We start from the raw sequence: 15,870 nt of genomic DNA on the forward strand, positions 1-15,870 counted from the left end.
GTCAAAAGATGGGATCCATGTCAAGAAAAGATATGATGCCCTTGACCAATATATTTGTTGTTGAAATCTTTGACATTTGGGGCATCGATTTTATGGGTCCATTTCCTATGTCCTATGGTTTTTAATATATTCTCCTTGCCATTGATTATGTTTCCAACTGGGTAGAAGCATGTGCTGCCAAAACAAATGACCATTCCGTGGTTTTTCAATTCATCAAATCCAATATCTTTGCTCATTTTGGTATGCCTAGGGCTATGATAAGTGACGGAGGAAAGCATTTTTGTAATCAATTCCTAAGGCATTTATTTCTTAAGTACTCCGTTACTCATAAAGTGGCCACTCCTTACCATCCTCAAACAAGTGGGCAAGTTGAAGTGTCTAACGGGGAAATTAAGCATATTCTTGAGAAAACGGTTAACACCACCCAGAAAGATTGGTCACGAAAGTTAAATGATGCTTTGTGGGATTATAGGACGGCATATAAGACTCCCATTGGCATGTCTCCTTATAGACTTGTATATAGAAAGCCTTGCCATCTTCGGTTGAGTTGGAACATAAAGCCTTGTGGGTGGTTAAAAGGCTCAATCTTGACCTTGATAAGGCCAGAGAGAACCGGTTGTTACAATTGAGTGAGTTGGAGGAGTTGAGACATAATGCTTATGATAATACCAAACTCTATAAAGAAAGAACTAAAGCTTTTCATGATAAACATATTGTGAAAAAGTCTTTTGAATCCGGTCAAAAAGTTTGGCTCTTCAACTCTAGACTGAAACTCTTTCCGAGGAAGTTGAGAACCAAATGGGAAGGTCCTTATGAAGTCAAGGTTAATGAGCGGTTGAAATCCAAATTTTGAAAAAGGGGAACATTTTCAAGGTTAATGGACAAAGATTAAAACCCTACATTGAGGGACAAGGTCTTCCAAAGACACTTGGAAGCTGCACATCTAATCGACCCTGTGTATGAAGACATCTAGGGATGCAATGTAAATGAAAGAGTTTTTGCCTATTTGATCGATCTCTATGGAAGTTCGATCGATCGAACATCATGCCTGCATCAAACCTACATCCAAATCCCTTTCTGTCCAATCGTTCGAAGAGAACCTGCATATATCATCTCTCTGTCCCATCGATCGAATTTGTTCTCAGATCGATCAGAAGTCCTTAGATCGATCCAAACTTCAAGTTCGATCGATCTTCAGTTCCAACACTTACACAAATTTTGAGCTTGCAAAAACCTGCATATTTCAGCTCTCTGTCCCATCGATTGAATATATTCATAGATCGATCTAAACTTCTTTGATTGATTCAACTTTATCTTAGATCGATCTGTAGTTTTAACACTTAGAAAAAGTTTGAACCTGCATCTACCTGCATCCAAAGGCCTCTCTGTCTCATCGTTCGAACATATCTGCAGGTTCATGCATGTTCGATCAATCGAAAATCTTTTGAGATCGATCCGACCTTGATCGATCTAAGCATCTTTGGTTTGACCTTTTTCTTCCCTCTTTGGATTTCAGGCTTATCTTTTCAAAGTAGCATTATGTCCAGCTAGAGACGTTAAACTTAGCAATCATTGTTCATACTTTCTTGATTTTCATCTTGTTTATTCAAAAAAAAAAAAAAAAAATTCCTAATTGTCTTATTCATGCATGTTATTTTTCTTACATTATTTCATTAAATGAGAAATATAAAAACTTTTCACTATTGTGCCCTTATGTGTACTCATACATACTTTATGATTTATATTGGGCTTGATCTCATATCTCTCTTGCATCTTGTGTTATATTACCTTAGATTGCATGCCTTGGTTATTCTTATCCCATTTGATATTTGATATGAGTTTGCTAGTGTGGTTAGTTGTTGGTTCCAAGTTTGGGGGAAACGTCTTTCGAATTGGATCATTGCCGGGCTTCATGTCTTTGCCACCACAGTATACTCTTTCCATCTTTTCTATTGTTCTCATTGCACATTGAGGACAATGTGCGATAAGTTTGGGGGTAGGGGTAAGGTGACTTTGTTGCATTCTACTAGTTTGAGACTTAGTTGCATGATTGAGATTTGGGATCCATGTTAGCGATGATTTTGATCTTTTGAGGACTATATTGCTTAAAAGTTAAAAATTGCTTGACTTGAGAGTCCAATACTCTTTGTATGCCTTGTGGATGCCATTTAGGAGTTATTTTTTTTGAAAAATTGATATCTTGCTTGCACTTGTGGTCCACATCATCCTGATTTTGCGATTGTTTTGAAATTCACTCTAGGATTCTATACTAGTACAGGTGCACACTAGCATTCATTTGTGGGGTACATGCTTTGTTGATTATTGAATTGGTTATATCCCAATTGGGCTAGTAGTGCATTGAAAGCTTTCATTCTTGATAAAGATTGATAACAACCCCTTTTCACTAAGTAGCCAGGATTCTAGCCTCATCAAGCACTGAACTTCTTGAGCTGAAAGGTGGAGGGCCCAAACTCTAGGTTAGTAATTGAACTTGCTTACAAAAAAAAATTGTTAATGCATTATTTATAGCGTTTTACTTTTTTGCCCTTTTTCTCTCTGGAATAGGCGATACGTGATCTAGGGTTTCCTAGGGTTGTTGAGGAAGAAAATGCTATGGATGAGGGTCAACCTTCCTCTATTATGGGTAGCGTCCCACCTTTGGTTGAGTCCTCCACTAATCGGCCCTCTTGAAGTTCTTTACTGATGAACTCTCCATTAGAAAGTTTTACACCTTCGAGATATTATAGTGACAGTCGAAATAAAGAAGTCATTGATATTGATGATGAAGATATTGCGGAGGAATTGAAATATTGGGAGAATTATATTGTGTGTTATGTTCTGGGAAGTAAACTGTATTTCCCATATTTTAAAACCTTTGTGCAGAAGCGTTGGAATAAAGATGTTGTGGTGGTATCCATGAAGGATGGTTTCTTCCAGGTGCGATTTCCTTCAGAGGAGGATTTGATCCAGGTGTTATCGAGATTTCATACATTTCAAGGTCATGCAATTATTGTTAAAAAATGGCATAAGACTATTCATCTAGAACGGGATACACTTTCAACGGTACCAGTATAGATGAGGGTTTATGATCTTCCGGTGCATGCAAGAAGTGGGATATCAGTGTCGAAAGTTGTTTCAAATATTGCGAAGCCTCTTTATATGGATGCTATCACTCTCAGTCGTGAAAGAGGATTGTATGTCAGGGTATTAACAGAAATGGAGGTGGATGGTGCCTTCCCTGAAACCATTCAAACTCGTTTACATGGGATGCAATTTAAATTACAAATTGAGTATGAATGGAAACCTCAAGTCTGTAGTTTGTGCAAAAAAATTGAACACTCCGAGAATACGTGTCCATTGAACAAACCCCAAGCCAAAAAACTAAAGGAACAGTGGGTGGTTAAGAGATCAGATAAAGGTAAGGAGGTGAATGTGGAGCAAAGTCTAATTATAAGTGAGAAGTCCTAGGAGGAGTTGGAAGAGGGTTACACAATTCAGAGGAAATCTGGGGGAAAGAGAGTTGTATCTCTAGTATCGCAACACCCGGTTACCGTTACGAATGCATTCCGGGTGCTCAAAGAAGTTTGTGACAGAGATGGGTCTGAGGTTCAGAGGGAAGTTGTAGGGATTCCAGAGAAATTGGTGCCTGGATTAGATATATCCAAGGTTGCGATAGATACAGATGATTTGAAAGAAAATGTTAAAGCTGGTGGTGAAAAGAAAGTACAAAAAGCGTCTGTCAATAAAATCCAGGTAGTCCATTTGGATGATACAAGGGGGGAAAATTCAACTAATAGGTCACCTCCTAGATCTCTTGAAGGGAGTGTATCATCAAAGAATCAGAAGAAAAAGGAATATGAGATGGATACAAGTGGTAGAATCACTAGAGCAATGGTTGTTGGTGGGGTTTGCCGACTAAATCCTACTGTTTTATGATTGGCTTATGGAATGTTAGAGGGCTCAACAGGAAAGCTATGCAAGAAGAAGTTAAAGCTTGGTTGAGTAGTTCCTCTTTATTTTTATGTGGTTTGGTTGAAACGAGAGTTCAATGCAATAAGTTTCAGAGGTTAGCAAATAGAATCAGAAGGACTTGGAATTGGGTGAATAATTACAATGCTGACCCAAAGGGTCGTATTTGGTGTGGTTGGGATCCAAATAGATTGAATGTTACTATGATTGAGTCTACAGCTCAGATGGTGCTATTACTTATTGAGGTCAGAGGGACTAATCAAAGGATCTTTGTAACCTTTGTTTATGCTAAAAATACAGCAAGGGAGAGAATAGTGTTATGGAAGGATTTGGTGGATAGTACGCAATATATAAATGGTCCATGGTTGTTAATAGGATATTGGAATATAGTGAGATACAATTCAGAGAAATTGGGTGGTAGATGTTATCATTTTGCTGATTTTAATCAAACCATTGATTCTCTTTGGCTAACTGATATTCCTGTGTCAAATGGGATATATACCTGGTGTAATAAGTGATTTCTAACTAGAAGAATTTATGCAAGATTAGATAGAGGGTTGATGAATGAAGCATGGGAGCAGGCCTATCCTAATTCTCAAATTGTTTTGACTACTCCTATATCATCTGATCATTGGGGTTTGTATGTAAATTTTCCAATGAAGGTTGCAGATGGTCCTAAGCCATTTAGATTTCTGGCAGTATGGAATAAGGAAAATGCAGTAAAGAATCTTATTGTTGAAGTATGGAGTATGAGAGCTAGTGGGAATCCAATTAAGAAGATGTTGTTCAAGTTGAAAATGGTTAAACATGCTGTAAAACAGTGGAATAAAGATAAGTTTGGGTTAGTGTATGAATAGGTCATTGCTTGTAGGAAGACTCTTGTTGATACTCAACTAATTCTGAATGATGATCTTTTCAATGAGGAGATTATTAAGCAAGAAAAGGAAGGGAAGATGAATCAAGAGGCTGCTATATCAAAGGAGACCTTATTACTGAATCAGAAATCTAGAATTCGATGGGTAAAAGACCAAGATCGATGCTCCAAGTATTTTTTCCAAAAAATTAAATAGCATAGAGACGGTAGTATAATAACAGTAATTCATGAAGAAGGTGCTATTATTACTAATACTAATAGGATTCAAAAGAGATTTGTTGAATACTTTAAGTCTGCTTATGCTAATTCTCAGCCTGCAACATGTTCTCCAGAGGCAAAATATATTAGACACAGGCTGAATCCAGAGGAGATGGAGAGGTTAGAGGCGGTTATATCTAGGGAGGAAGTTAAAACCACAGTCTTTGCGATGGGTCCTGATAGAGCTCCTGGTCCTGATGGATTTTCTTCAAGATTTTTTCAACAGTACTGGAGCATTGTTGGAGAGGAGTTTATTAATGCAGTTTTGCATTTTTTCAATCATCCAAAGATGGGAAGAGGTATTAACAGCACTTTTATTTCCTTAATTAAGAAGAAAGTGGATGCTTTTCAGGTCAGTGATTTCAGGCCTATTTCCTTGTGTAATACCTTTTATAAGGTCATTGCAAAAATCCTTTCTAATAGATTGGCAAAGGTTTAGGGGAGAATTATTGGAAGAGAACAAACAGCTTTTATTCAAGATCGGAAAATTTAAGATAATATCATTATGGCTCATGAATTGATGAGAGGCTTTGGTGCAAAAAATGCAAAACCTATGTTGGCTTGGAAGATTGATCTTAAGAAGGCTTATGATACGGTCCAATGAGGTTTTTTTATTGCAACTACTGCATTTGTATAGGTTTGGTTCTCAATGGATTGAATGGATTAAGGTATGCTTATCTTCAGTATGGTTTTCTATCATTGTGAATGGATCTCCTTGTGGATATTTTCAACCTGAGAGGGGTTTAAGACAAGGCTGCCCATTATCTCCACTTCTTCTTACGTTTGTTACTGAGTATTTTTCTGGGTTAATAGAATCTGCAGTTCATGTGGTATGGTTGTTCTTACTGACGCTGCTATTAAATCTGGACTACCTATTTCTCATCAGTTTTTGCTGATGATTTGTTGATTGCAGTGGGAGCCAATATGGCTTCAATGCTTAATTTGAAAAAATTATTGGCTCAATTTGAAAGTTCTTTAGGTCTTGCAGTTAGCAAGGAGAAATCTGAGGTCTTTCTTACTAATTCAGTAAAGAGGAGGGCTGGTATCATAAGAACTCTTGGTTGTAAGGTTGGTAAACTTCCATTTACTTACCTTGGGCTTCCTATTTCTGATAAGATGGTTCAAAGTAGGGACTATAATAAATTGGTTGAGAAGGTTATTTCTCTTACAACTAGATGGAATGGTCTTCATCTCTCAATGGCTGGTAGAATGGAATTGTGCCGAGCTGTAATTCTTCCATTGGTGCAGTATTGGACATCGGTCTACTCTCTTCCTACTGTGATTATTAATGTGATAGAAAAGAGAATGAGAAACTATATCTGGGGGTATGTGGAAGATAGGAAGAAGATACATGGTTTGAGTTGGAATAAGCTTGCAGTTCCAAAACAGGAAGGTGGGCTGGGGTTGTGTAGATTGCGAGATATTGATAGGGCTGCTAAATGTAGTCTTACATGGGATTTCTTGCTGTCAAAAGACAAACTTTGGGTGGCTTGGTATAAGAGATATTATTTGAGACAGTCCTCTTTTTGGAATGTTACTCCTAAGGTGTCTTCTTCTTCAATCTGGAAGAGTATGGTGGCTATTAAAGACATTATAAAACAGAATTGTCGATATAGAATAAGAAATGGACATAAGATTAAAGTATTTCTGGATCCATGGTGTGAGGGAAAATGTCTTGGGGACTTGTTTAATCGCAGATTGCTGGGTTCTCTTAACAGGAATAAGCAGAGTGTTTTGAGTGATTTAATTGTTGATGGTCAAGACGATGAAGAGCAGCTGAATAATACCTCACAAAAACTACAACAAGTATTCCATAATCAAAGGATTTTTGGGGGAGAAGACCAATTAACATGAAAGTCCAATTTTTGCTTCAAAGCAGCTTGGGAGGCTTGTAGAAGATCCAGACCAGAAGTTATTTGGTATGATTTATGCTGGAGTGAGGGGAGGCCGAGGTGGTCTACACATTCTGTTTTGGTTTTACAGGAAGCTATTATGACTCATTCTTTTTTGCATTAGAAAGGTTTTTCTGTTGTCTCTAGATGCTATATGTGCTGTAGAAATATGGAGACTACAGATCATTTGTTTTACAGCTATGATTTTACCTGGAATATATGGATTAATATTTCTGACATTATGGGATGGAATCTACAAAGGATGCATGAAGTACAAGATATAGTGATAGTGTTTAAGCAAAGATTTCAAGGGAAGGAGAACAAAATGGCTCGAATATTGTTTACTGCTGTGCTCTACTTTATTTGGAGGGAAAGAAATGAAAGAATGCACAATGGAAATTGTAGAGATGCAATGGAAATTGGTAAGTGTGTTATTTGGAAGGTTCTCAATGTTATGGGGGTATGCCTTTAGGACATCTTGTAATCTTTTTTCTTTTTCGTAGCATTATTTTCTTATATCCCTGATAGGGAAGTTTTGGACTGTGGGGGTATGCCTTCACTTTATTTCCATGTACTATATTGTTTTTTTTATATAAAATCCTTCATTTAGGAAAAAAAAAAAAGTGAGGACTTCTCCCAAAAGGTGAGAAGTGGGAAATGATTAGATGGAGGTTGTTGATTTGTAGCCTAGTTGATTTGAGCTTGTAAGTCTGTAGGAGTGTTTGAACACCTAGTGCCCTAAAGCCGTCTGGTTTGGGAGTCATTGACCTAATGCTCGACCTCATAGATCGCTAAAAAGCTTGATAGATCAACACATTGCACCATGCTTCCATCTTTGATCATATTAAAAAAAAAAAAAAAAAAAAAAAAAAAAAAAAAAAGAAGAAGAAGAAGAAGAAGAAGAAGAAGAAGAAGAATAATAAGCGTACCTAGAACAATAAAGCTTTAATAAAAGGTCCACTTTTTGTCTTGATGATCGGGACTAGACTTATATGCTAGTTTGAGGGTAAGGATGTGAATAATTCTTTAGTTGGCTAAGATAGCAACATATTTGATGCCGGCCCACTCAAAAAGGATTCTAGAGTTGTTTTGATTTTCATAATCATTTTCTTGATGTATGGAGGACCATACTTGCTTGCTTGACGTTGAAATTTTAGGAGATTGCTTGGAAAGGGTTGAAAAATTGCATACTTGAGGCAGTTTTCTCCCGAAAAATTGCATACTTGAGGCAGTTTTCTCCCAATGCTTGTTTGCAATATTGGTATCTCTTTTGAAAGAATGAGCTTAATGTTTGTGGGTATCATTTCTGGAAACCCTCACAAGACTTCACTCGTCCACCAGGGGTAACCTAGGGGTTTAAAAGGCTTGTTGCATATGCTAAATGCAATCATGTTCCCTACGAAAGTGGCGTTATCCATTTATTGCTTCTTCTTTTTTTTCTCTAGGTAAAATGGAAAATTTCTATAGATATAAACAAAATTACAAATCATCAACAAGGCATCCCTTGGAAACAAGTTGTCTACTAACAACTAGAGGATAAACACAATAAGTGTCAATTAGCTAGAGACTGAGAGCATAACTCTCCCAGCTCCATCCCAAACAACATTAGGACCTCTCCATAAATAGCTCTAGCAATTTCCATAGTAGTTCTTCGAACCTCTTGATGCAATTGCAAATTCCTCTTATTCCATATATACCAAATAGTAGTTGCACAAATACGTTTTTAGGCCTTATGTTTAATTCATTTGGTGACAAACTAATCCACTAATTGAGTTAACGTTCCACCCAAGAACATCCAACAACCATTGCCAAATTGCTTTAGCAAATGGACAATTGACAGTAAGATGATCTACATCATCGGCTGAGTTCATGTAGTTATGACAGATAGACACTAAAGGCAGCCCCCTCTTCTTTAGATTTTCAAAGGTTAAAAGCTTATTCTGTATTGCCAGACAACAGACCAGAGAAGCTCTAGGTCTCGCTCCACTCCAACAAACTGAAAACCACTGCACTTCTGGGTGTGGATTTCTCCACCTATTCCAAACATTTCCAAAAGAGAAGACACCATGTCTCCACTGAAACCTAGAAAGAGCAAAGTTCTTAAACTGGTGTAAAGTATTGGAGTTCTGATGTGGGAATTGCCACTGACCATTCTGAATAATGGAAGATAATTTTGCTTGCTTGGCCGGATCAAAGTCTCTATGGACTCTATGTCCATATTTAGTCACCAAACTTTCCCCTTGAACCCATGGATCAGTAAACAAAAAAGTAGATTGTCCATCTCCAATCTAAAAATTGACATTTTGCAACATGAATTCCCTGACGTCCAGTATCTTCTTCCATAGCATATGATCTATTTTCCCAGATTGATAATTCCAGTAGGATACAATTCGAGTATACTTCCATCTAAACCAAGCAACCCAGAGGCAGTCTTTGGATTAAAGGAAGGTCCAAACCAGTCGGCACATTGAGGTAGAATTAATGTCTGCAGTTTTCCTCACCCTAAACCCAGCTTCCTTCTTCGGTCTGGTTACCTTATTCCAACTCAAAGCATGCACTTTCTTGTGTTCAGTAGTAGAGCCCCATATAAAGTACCTCATTTTCTTCTCTAAATATTTAACAACAGCTCTTGGCAATGTGTAAACAGAACACCAAAAGTCACTACACCATATTAGGGTTTCACCAGCGCTTTTTTAAAAAGCGCTGGTGTTGAGTACAAATTACCAGCGCTTTCTTAGAAGCGCTGGTATTGAGTACTAATTACCAGCGCTTTTTTAAAGAGCGCTGGTGTTGAGTATAAATTACTAGCACTTCAAGAAAAACGCTGGTGTTGAGTACTATTAACACCAGCGTTTCTAAAAAAAGCGCTGGTGTTAAGTACTAATTACCAGCGCTTTTTAAACAAACGCTAGTAAATGCAAAATGTAGTGCGGGAAACTTTGGCGCTCTAATTTTCACTTTATTTCTAACTTTACCAATTTCATCCAAGCCCTAGTTTCTCTTCAACCTCCCCAATCGTCTCCATCTCTATTCTCGATCTCAACTCTGAACTTGCCCCCCTCTCTCTCTCTGCAACTCCCCAGTCGCCTCTATCTCTCTCTCTCTACAACTCCCCAATTGCTTCAATCTCTATTCTCGGTCTCAACTCTGAACTTGCGCCCCCCTCTCTCTCGTGATGACACGTGCCCCTCCTCCTCAACCATCCCTCTCTCTCAACAACTCTGCCTCCAATCGTAACCATATACGGACCCGAGCTGGCTCGAAACCGGTCCGAGTACATGAATGCCGGCCTATACTTGTTCTCCACCATTGTTCTTCTCTGTGGCTTCATTGATTGCTTCGTTGCTGAGAAAATCTCTGCAAATCGTTTGATTCACTTTACGTAATGGCCTCCGAGCTTGATATCAATGGCGATTTGGCATCTTCGGCTCGAATCTCCTCAAAAACCTCCCCCTACTCTCCCCTGACCAGGTTCATATATATATATAATTGAAATGGTTTGATTTTTTTAGTTTCTGCATTTGATTGGAATACATGATGTTGTGTGGTAGGTTGAGATTGCGAAGTTGCTGTTGGAGGTCGGACAGAGCTATCTGTTCTAGCATTGGCTTGAGCCTGGCGTCGATGACGATGAGAAGCTAGTTTTCTTCGATCAGGTATATGAAGGTTTCTATATTTGAATTGATGCAATGTCAATGTGAACAATTTTGCAGATCATTCTTGTTATACAATATCAATTCTTCTCTCTTTATATGATATCATAAATTATGTTGAGTTATGAATATATACATACTTTTTGGATTAAAACCGGGGATACTGGTGAAAAAATTCAGTAATTCAGTTTGAAAACAAGCATAAGAATAGAAAAGTCTGGATTTCTTCGAAGGTAAAAGCTATAATAAAGGCGCTCTTACTGTGAGTTTATGCCCTCATCATAGACTTTCTCTATTCTAAATCTGGCAATTAATACAGTTGTACTTAAAATTTTATAATGAGCCTCCATAGCTACTTTTAAGAAAAGAAATTTTAATATTACAATTAATTGAAGTTTAGGTTATACTGTTTGACTTTTATCTTCCCTTTTGAATTTGCCTCATCTTTATCTCCATGGCATAACATTTCACTTGAATTCATGTTAGAAGTATTGTTCCTATCTTTATCTCTGTGGCATAACATTTCACTTGAATTCATGTTAGAAGTATTGTTCCCATACCTTATTATTTTATTTTTAAAATTTTATGAGCTATAGCTGTTTCTTTTAGGTTGCTCAACTTAATGCAAACTATCCTGGTGGGTTGGCATCATATAACAAAACTGCCAGAGAACTCCTAGCAGATTCAAAGGCGGGGAAGATCCCATTTGATGGTTTTACACCTTCTGTAAGTTAACTTACTTTTGAAATTTGTTCTGAAATTATGTTAATATATTCTTTACGTTTGCAACTTATGGGTCTTGTACACGTTTATAATCATATTTAATTGACCCAAATTATGTTAATGTATTCTGACAACCATTACACCCTCAATTGTATAGTCAAAGTAAATTGGCAGTTGATGTGATTAGACTCAACTGATTAAATGGTAGACTGAGGTGTATCGTCTACTACTCAATATTAGATAGACTGCTAAATGATTTACGAGATTTATAGATAATATAAGTAATGCATCAATACTAAAAACCAACTGGAGAAGAAGAATCCTCATAGCTGAACTCAAGTAATGGGGATTCAGGTTTGAGCTGAGTTGCATAAGTAAAGCATCATAAATATGGAAAAGCTAAAGCATCATAAAGTGTACTTTACACTTTCTCCTTTTCTCATATAACCCAATTTTCAATTACTCATCTTAATTTTCAATTTTACAACTCAATTTTGCAAATATATAACTAATTGTAGTAGTAGTTAACAGAAGGATTTAGGTGTTAATACTCATCTTAAATTTCTAAACTTCCCATAGGAGATTGTCGCATTATCATGGAGCTGGAGTATAATAAGGCTACAAATGAAAAAAATTGATTATGAATAGTTCAATTAATTAGATTTGGCTAAGCTAACAGGATCATTCAAGTTTGTTGTAAAACAATATTATACTACACTATTGGCCTTTACCTAGATAAGGTATGTCATTCAAACTTTTTGTTTTTCTTTGAAGGTTGTCGACTGACCATGAATTGCTGTACTGTTTACTTTTTAATTGAGTATCCGATTGTCTAAGTTACGTGCATAATGGATCTACTCTATATTGTATTCACTAAGTTGATAAGTCTCTTAGTGAGCATTCATTTTCTTGGTCAAATATACTTTCATTGAAATCATATTGAGTTGTCCTTAACTTTGCCATTTTAAATCTATTATTACTCTCCAAATATATATAATAAGTCTATAAATTTGTGGGTTCATCCGCAAAAACTGAAAAGGGGGAAAAAAAAAAACACAAAGTTTATGCAGGTTTTGGGAGAAAATTATACTGTTACTTAGTTCTGGTGAGAGTTTTTGGGAATGTCAAGGACATATGAGCCAAATGGCAAAACCTAACTATTTCAATACTAAGCATCCAATAAAAGGCTGAAAAGTACAAATAAAAGAAACAAAATCTATTTGGCTTCGTACAAGTACAAACAGCATGAAAAAATAAGAAAAGTAAAAATCTGATCAAAATGTGACAGATTGACGCAACAAAACTCCTCAATATAAGGTCAACTAACTCTTTTAGGAATCAAATGCAGCATTTCAATTGCAAGTCTACATATTTTCAGAAACACATAGCCAATTAGCATTTTAAGATCCTGAATATTATAGATCAAGAAGAGTACAATAACAACAATTTAGAAAAATAAATAATAAAAAAAGCTGACTGAAATTTATACTTATTTGTTCGTTGGTGATCATCTTTGAACTATATAATAATTATTTCATTTGAACTAATGTTTGTTGATTTATAAAAAAAATTAGTGTGTTTATGTGTATATATGAAGACATGGGATCTTAAAATTTTTATGTGTTTATGTGTAATGTTCATTGATCTTCCCAAATTCCTCAGAAAATTTCTCAAAAATGTTACTAGTCTTTACTAAATATATGTTTACTTATGCCAAGATTTCATATATTTTGTTTTGTTATTTTGAAGGGTTTTGATTCTTTAAATGCTCCTCCTAAAGTATCCCCAAATTCATTTTCTAGTCGTGATGCCAATTCAATTAAGTTTATGAACTTTTAATTTCTCTTATATGTTAAATTTCCATTTATTATAATGTGCACTTAATGAATTTATAAAAAATGTAGGGTAATTCAAATCAAATGGGCAAGAAGAAAACTTGTTGAAGTTGAAGTTGAAGTTAAAGTTGAAGCTGAAGATGGGGTCGTGGCTGTGCTTTCAGTCTTTTCCTTCGCCTTGGATGGGTTCTTTTTGAAAAACTTGTACTACATTTGTCAAAAATACTTAAATTCTTTTTGTGTGACATTTAGTATCTTTATCTAGACAATTTGGATGTATTTTCATATTGGCAGGTTAACTTGTGGTTGTATTAGTATACATTTTGGCTTTTTGGTTGACATTTACTAGCTTTATCTATTAGTAGCCAATTTCGATGGTATTTTTCATATTGGTAGCAGGTTAACTTGTGGTTATATTATGTAAAAATAATTTGGGTAGTATTTTTATATTGACTGGTGTTATATTGGATGATTTTTTTTTTTTTCAAAAACAATAAAGGGGGAGAAAAAAAATTAAATATAAAATGACCCTTTACCAGCGCTCTTTTAAGAAGTGCTGGCATAGGGGGGGAGAAAAAAAAAATTTAAAAAAACTAAAATGACCCTTTACCAGCGCTTTTTAAGACTTTTACCAGCGCTTTTAAGCGCTGGTAAAAGCCAGAACTGTTGTAGTGAGTACACATAAGATGTTAAAACTGATTTCACCAGTTCTAATGTACTAGCCATAGAGAGACACTTTTCATTCCACACATTGATTTTATTGGTAAATTTGTCAATCAAAGGACTACAGTGAACTCTTCTCAATCCACAAGGCAGCAAAAGCAGGCCCAAGTAAGTAATAGGAAATCTCCCCATTTGGCAGTGAAAAATCCTCCTCAATCTTCTCCTCCTCCTAACTGATTTGGAGAAGAAAATGGTGCTCTTTTTAGGACTCACTGTTAGGCCTGATAATGTAGAGAATTTCCCCAAAGCAGCAGTCAGGTTCTTAGCAGTGGATATATCTGCTTGAAGCACAACCAGTAGATCATCTGCGTAAAACAGGTGAGATAGCTGCATACCTGCCTTAGAAATCATTCTGGGAATAACAACTTTCTCTTCTCTCACCAATCATTTATTGCTTTCTAGTTCATAGTTGTATAGTTGTTCATTTCATTCCTTTACTTCTAGTTCATTGCTAGGGACTAGCAATATTTAAGTTTGGGGGTGTGATGAGCACTGAAAAGTGCGCATTTAAACCCCTTAAGCTTAGGTATTATAGGACCTTTATCTGTCTTATTTTCCCGCTTTAGATTGATTTTGTATTATTTCCATTTTCAGGTACTTATCCCTAAAATAAACTAACTCAGCCAAATAAGAGCAGAAATGAAGCAATTCTGGGATGAATCAAAGAAAAGAGCAAAGTAGAGCAAAAGGAAGCAAAAGGTGGAATTTCAGCAACTTCGATCGATCTCAAGAAAAGTTTGATCGATCCAACTTTCATTGATCTCGGCACTTCAAGATGGATCTAAGCCATGTTTGTCCCTATTCAAAAATCTTAAAGTTCGATCGATCCAACCTCATTCTCTGATCGATCGAACCATTTTGTCCTTATCCAAATGATTGATCTTCTCCAGTTGTACCACCCTACCAACCACTTTTGTCCTTTTCCTAAAAATATCTTCAAAATATCTCAGATTTGTTTTTATCCAAAAAGACGCCGCCATTGAGGATCGATCCAACTTTAGTTCAATAGATCTCAGCCATGTTCGATCGATCCAAGGTCAAGGTTTGATCGATCGAACTTGCTCCAGTGCGAAAAAATCCAAATTCCAGCTCATTAAAAGTTTTCTCATATCCAATCATTAAATTATTATTGGTGTACGAGCCCAGCTCATTTGGGGTGATTTTTGACCTACCTATATAAGGAATATGAGCCACTTTTTGATACACTTATATACTTTTACACACACATACTTAGAGAAGATAATACTTAGTGAGGAAGAAAATGAAGAGGAGGCTAGAGACACCATTGGAGACTCTTCATCAACCAAGGAGCAGATTTCTTCTATGGAGCTTGCCCTTAAGGGTTAGAGGACACCATCCATGAGTGGCTAGACATCCTCTTGGGGCTAGAGTTAACCCTAAGCATGCTTTCTACATCTTGATTTATTTATTTTTGAGGGGATTTGTATTATGATACATGTTTTGACATTTCTATATATATATATATTTTGTTTATTCAATGATTTGTATGGTTTAATGCTTCCAATTGATCATTTCATTCTATCCATATGTCTATGTATGCTAAAATAGATGTTCATGTGTTTGTCTCTATTTCTTGTGTTATTGATGCATGTTTATGTGTATTAATGCTATAGATCAAGAGATTGTCAAGACATAGTGCTTAATGGCATGTTTTTGTGGTTTATTTGATGGTTCATGCTCATTTCTTGATGGATTGTACCTCTCCCTTAGTTTAATTAGTTTAATTTCATGTCATTAGCTTAGTTGTAGTGTAGATGTCAAATGAGAGGACAATCCATGATTGTTGTTGATGTTCCATACTTATGAAAGCAAGTACATTTATCTCTAACCTTGTGATGTGTTTGGTTGTGAGCCTACAGAAAGGATTAATGACTTAATTTGATATGTTGTGCTATCCACCATGTTGCTTAGATAATATATAC

The 15,870-nt window shown here is 36.2% G+C and overlaps 1 protein-coding gene across 1 annotated transcript; it reads left to right on the top strand.

Annotated features, from left to right (window-relative positions):
- The first annotated feature begins 4,529 nt into the window (after window positions 1-4,529).
- Window positions 4,530-6,955, top strand: LOC132271502 (uncharacterized). Its single transcript, XM_059772894.1, has 4 exons — window positions 4,530-4,709; window positions 4,827-4,988; window positions 5,157-5,400; window positions 6,015-6,955. The coding sequence occupies exons 1-4, from the start codon at window positions 4,530-4,532 to the stop codon at window positions 6,953-6,955; spliced, it is 1,527 nt and encodes a 508-aa protein (XP_059628877.1).
- The last annotated feature ends 8,915 nt before the right edge of the window (window positions 6,956-15,870 follow it).

Source organism: Cornus florida, unplaced genomic scaffold, assembly GCF_030987335.1.
Source record: "Cornus florida cultivar Cherokee Brave unplaced genomic scaffold, ASM3098733v1 CherokeeBrave_3.0.0_Hap2_Chr01, whole genome shotgun sequence".
NCBI lineage: Eukaryota > Viridiplantae > Streptophyta > Magnoliopsida > Cornales > Cornaceae > Cornus > Cornus florida.

Bases quoted from the DNA above. Each gene is read 5' to 3' on its own strand.
- LOC132271502 (XM_059772894.1), top strand. From the start codon at position 4,530: ATGAATGAAGCATGGGAGCAGGCCTATCCTAATTCTCAAATTGTTTTG. The intron at 4,989-5,156 runs GTAAAAGACCAA...GCTAATTCTCAG, and splicing joins AGAAATCTAGAATTCGATGG to CCTGCAACATGTTCTCCAGA. The intron at 5,401-6,014 runs GTATTAACAGCA...TGTTGATTGCAG, and splicing joins TCATCCAAAGATGGGAAGAG to TGGGAGCCAATATGGCTTCA.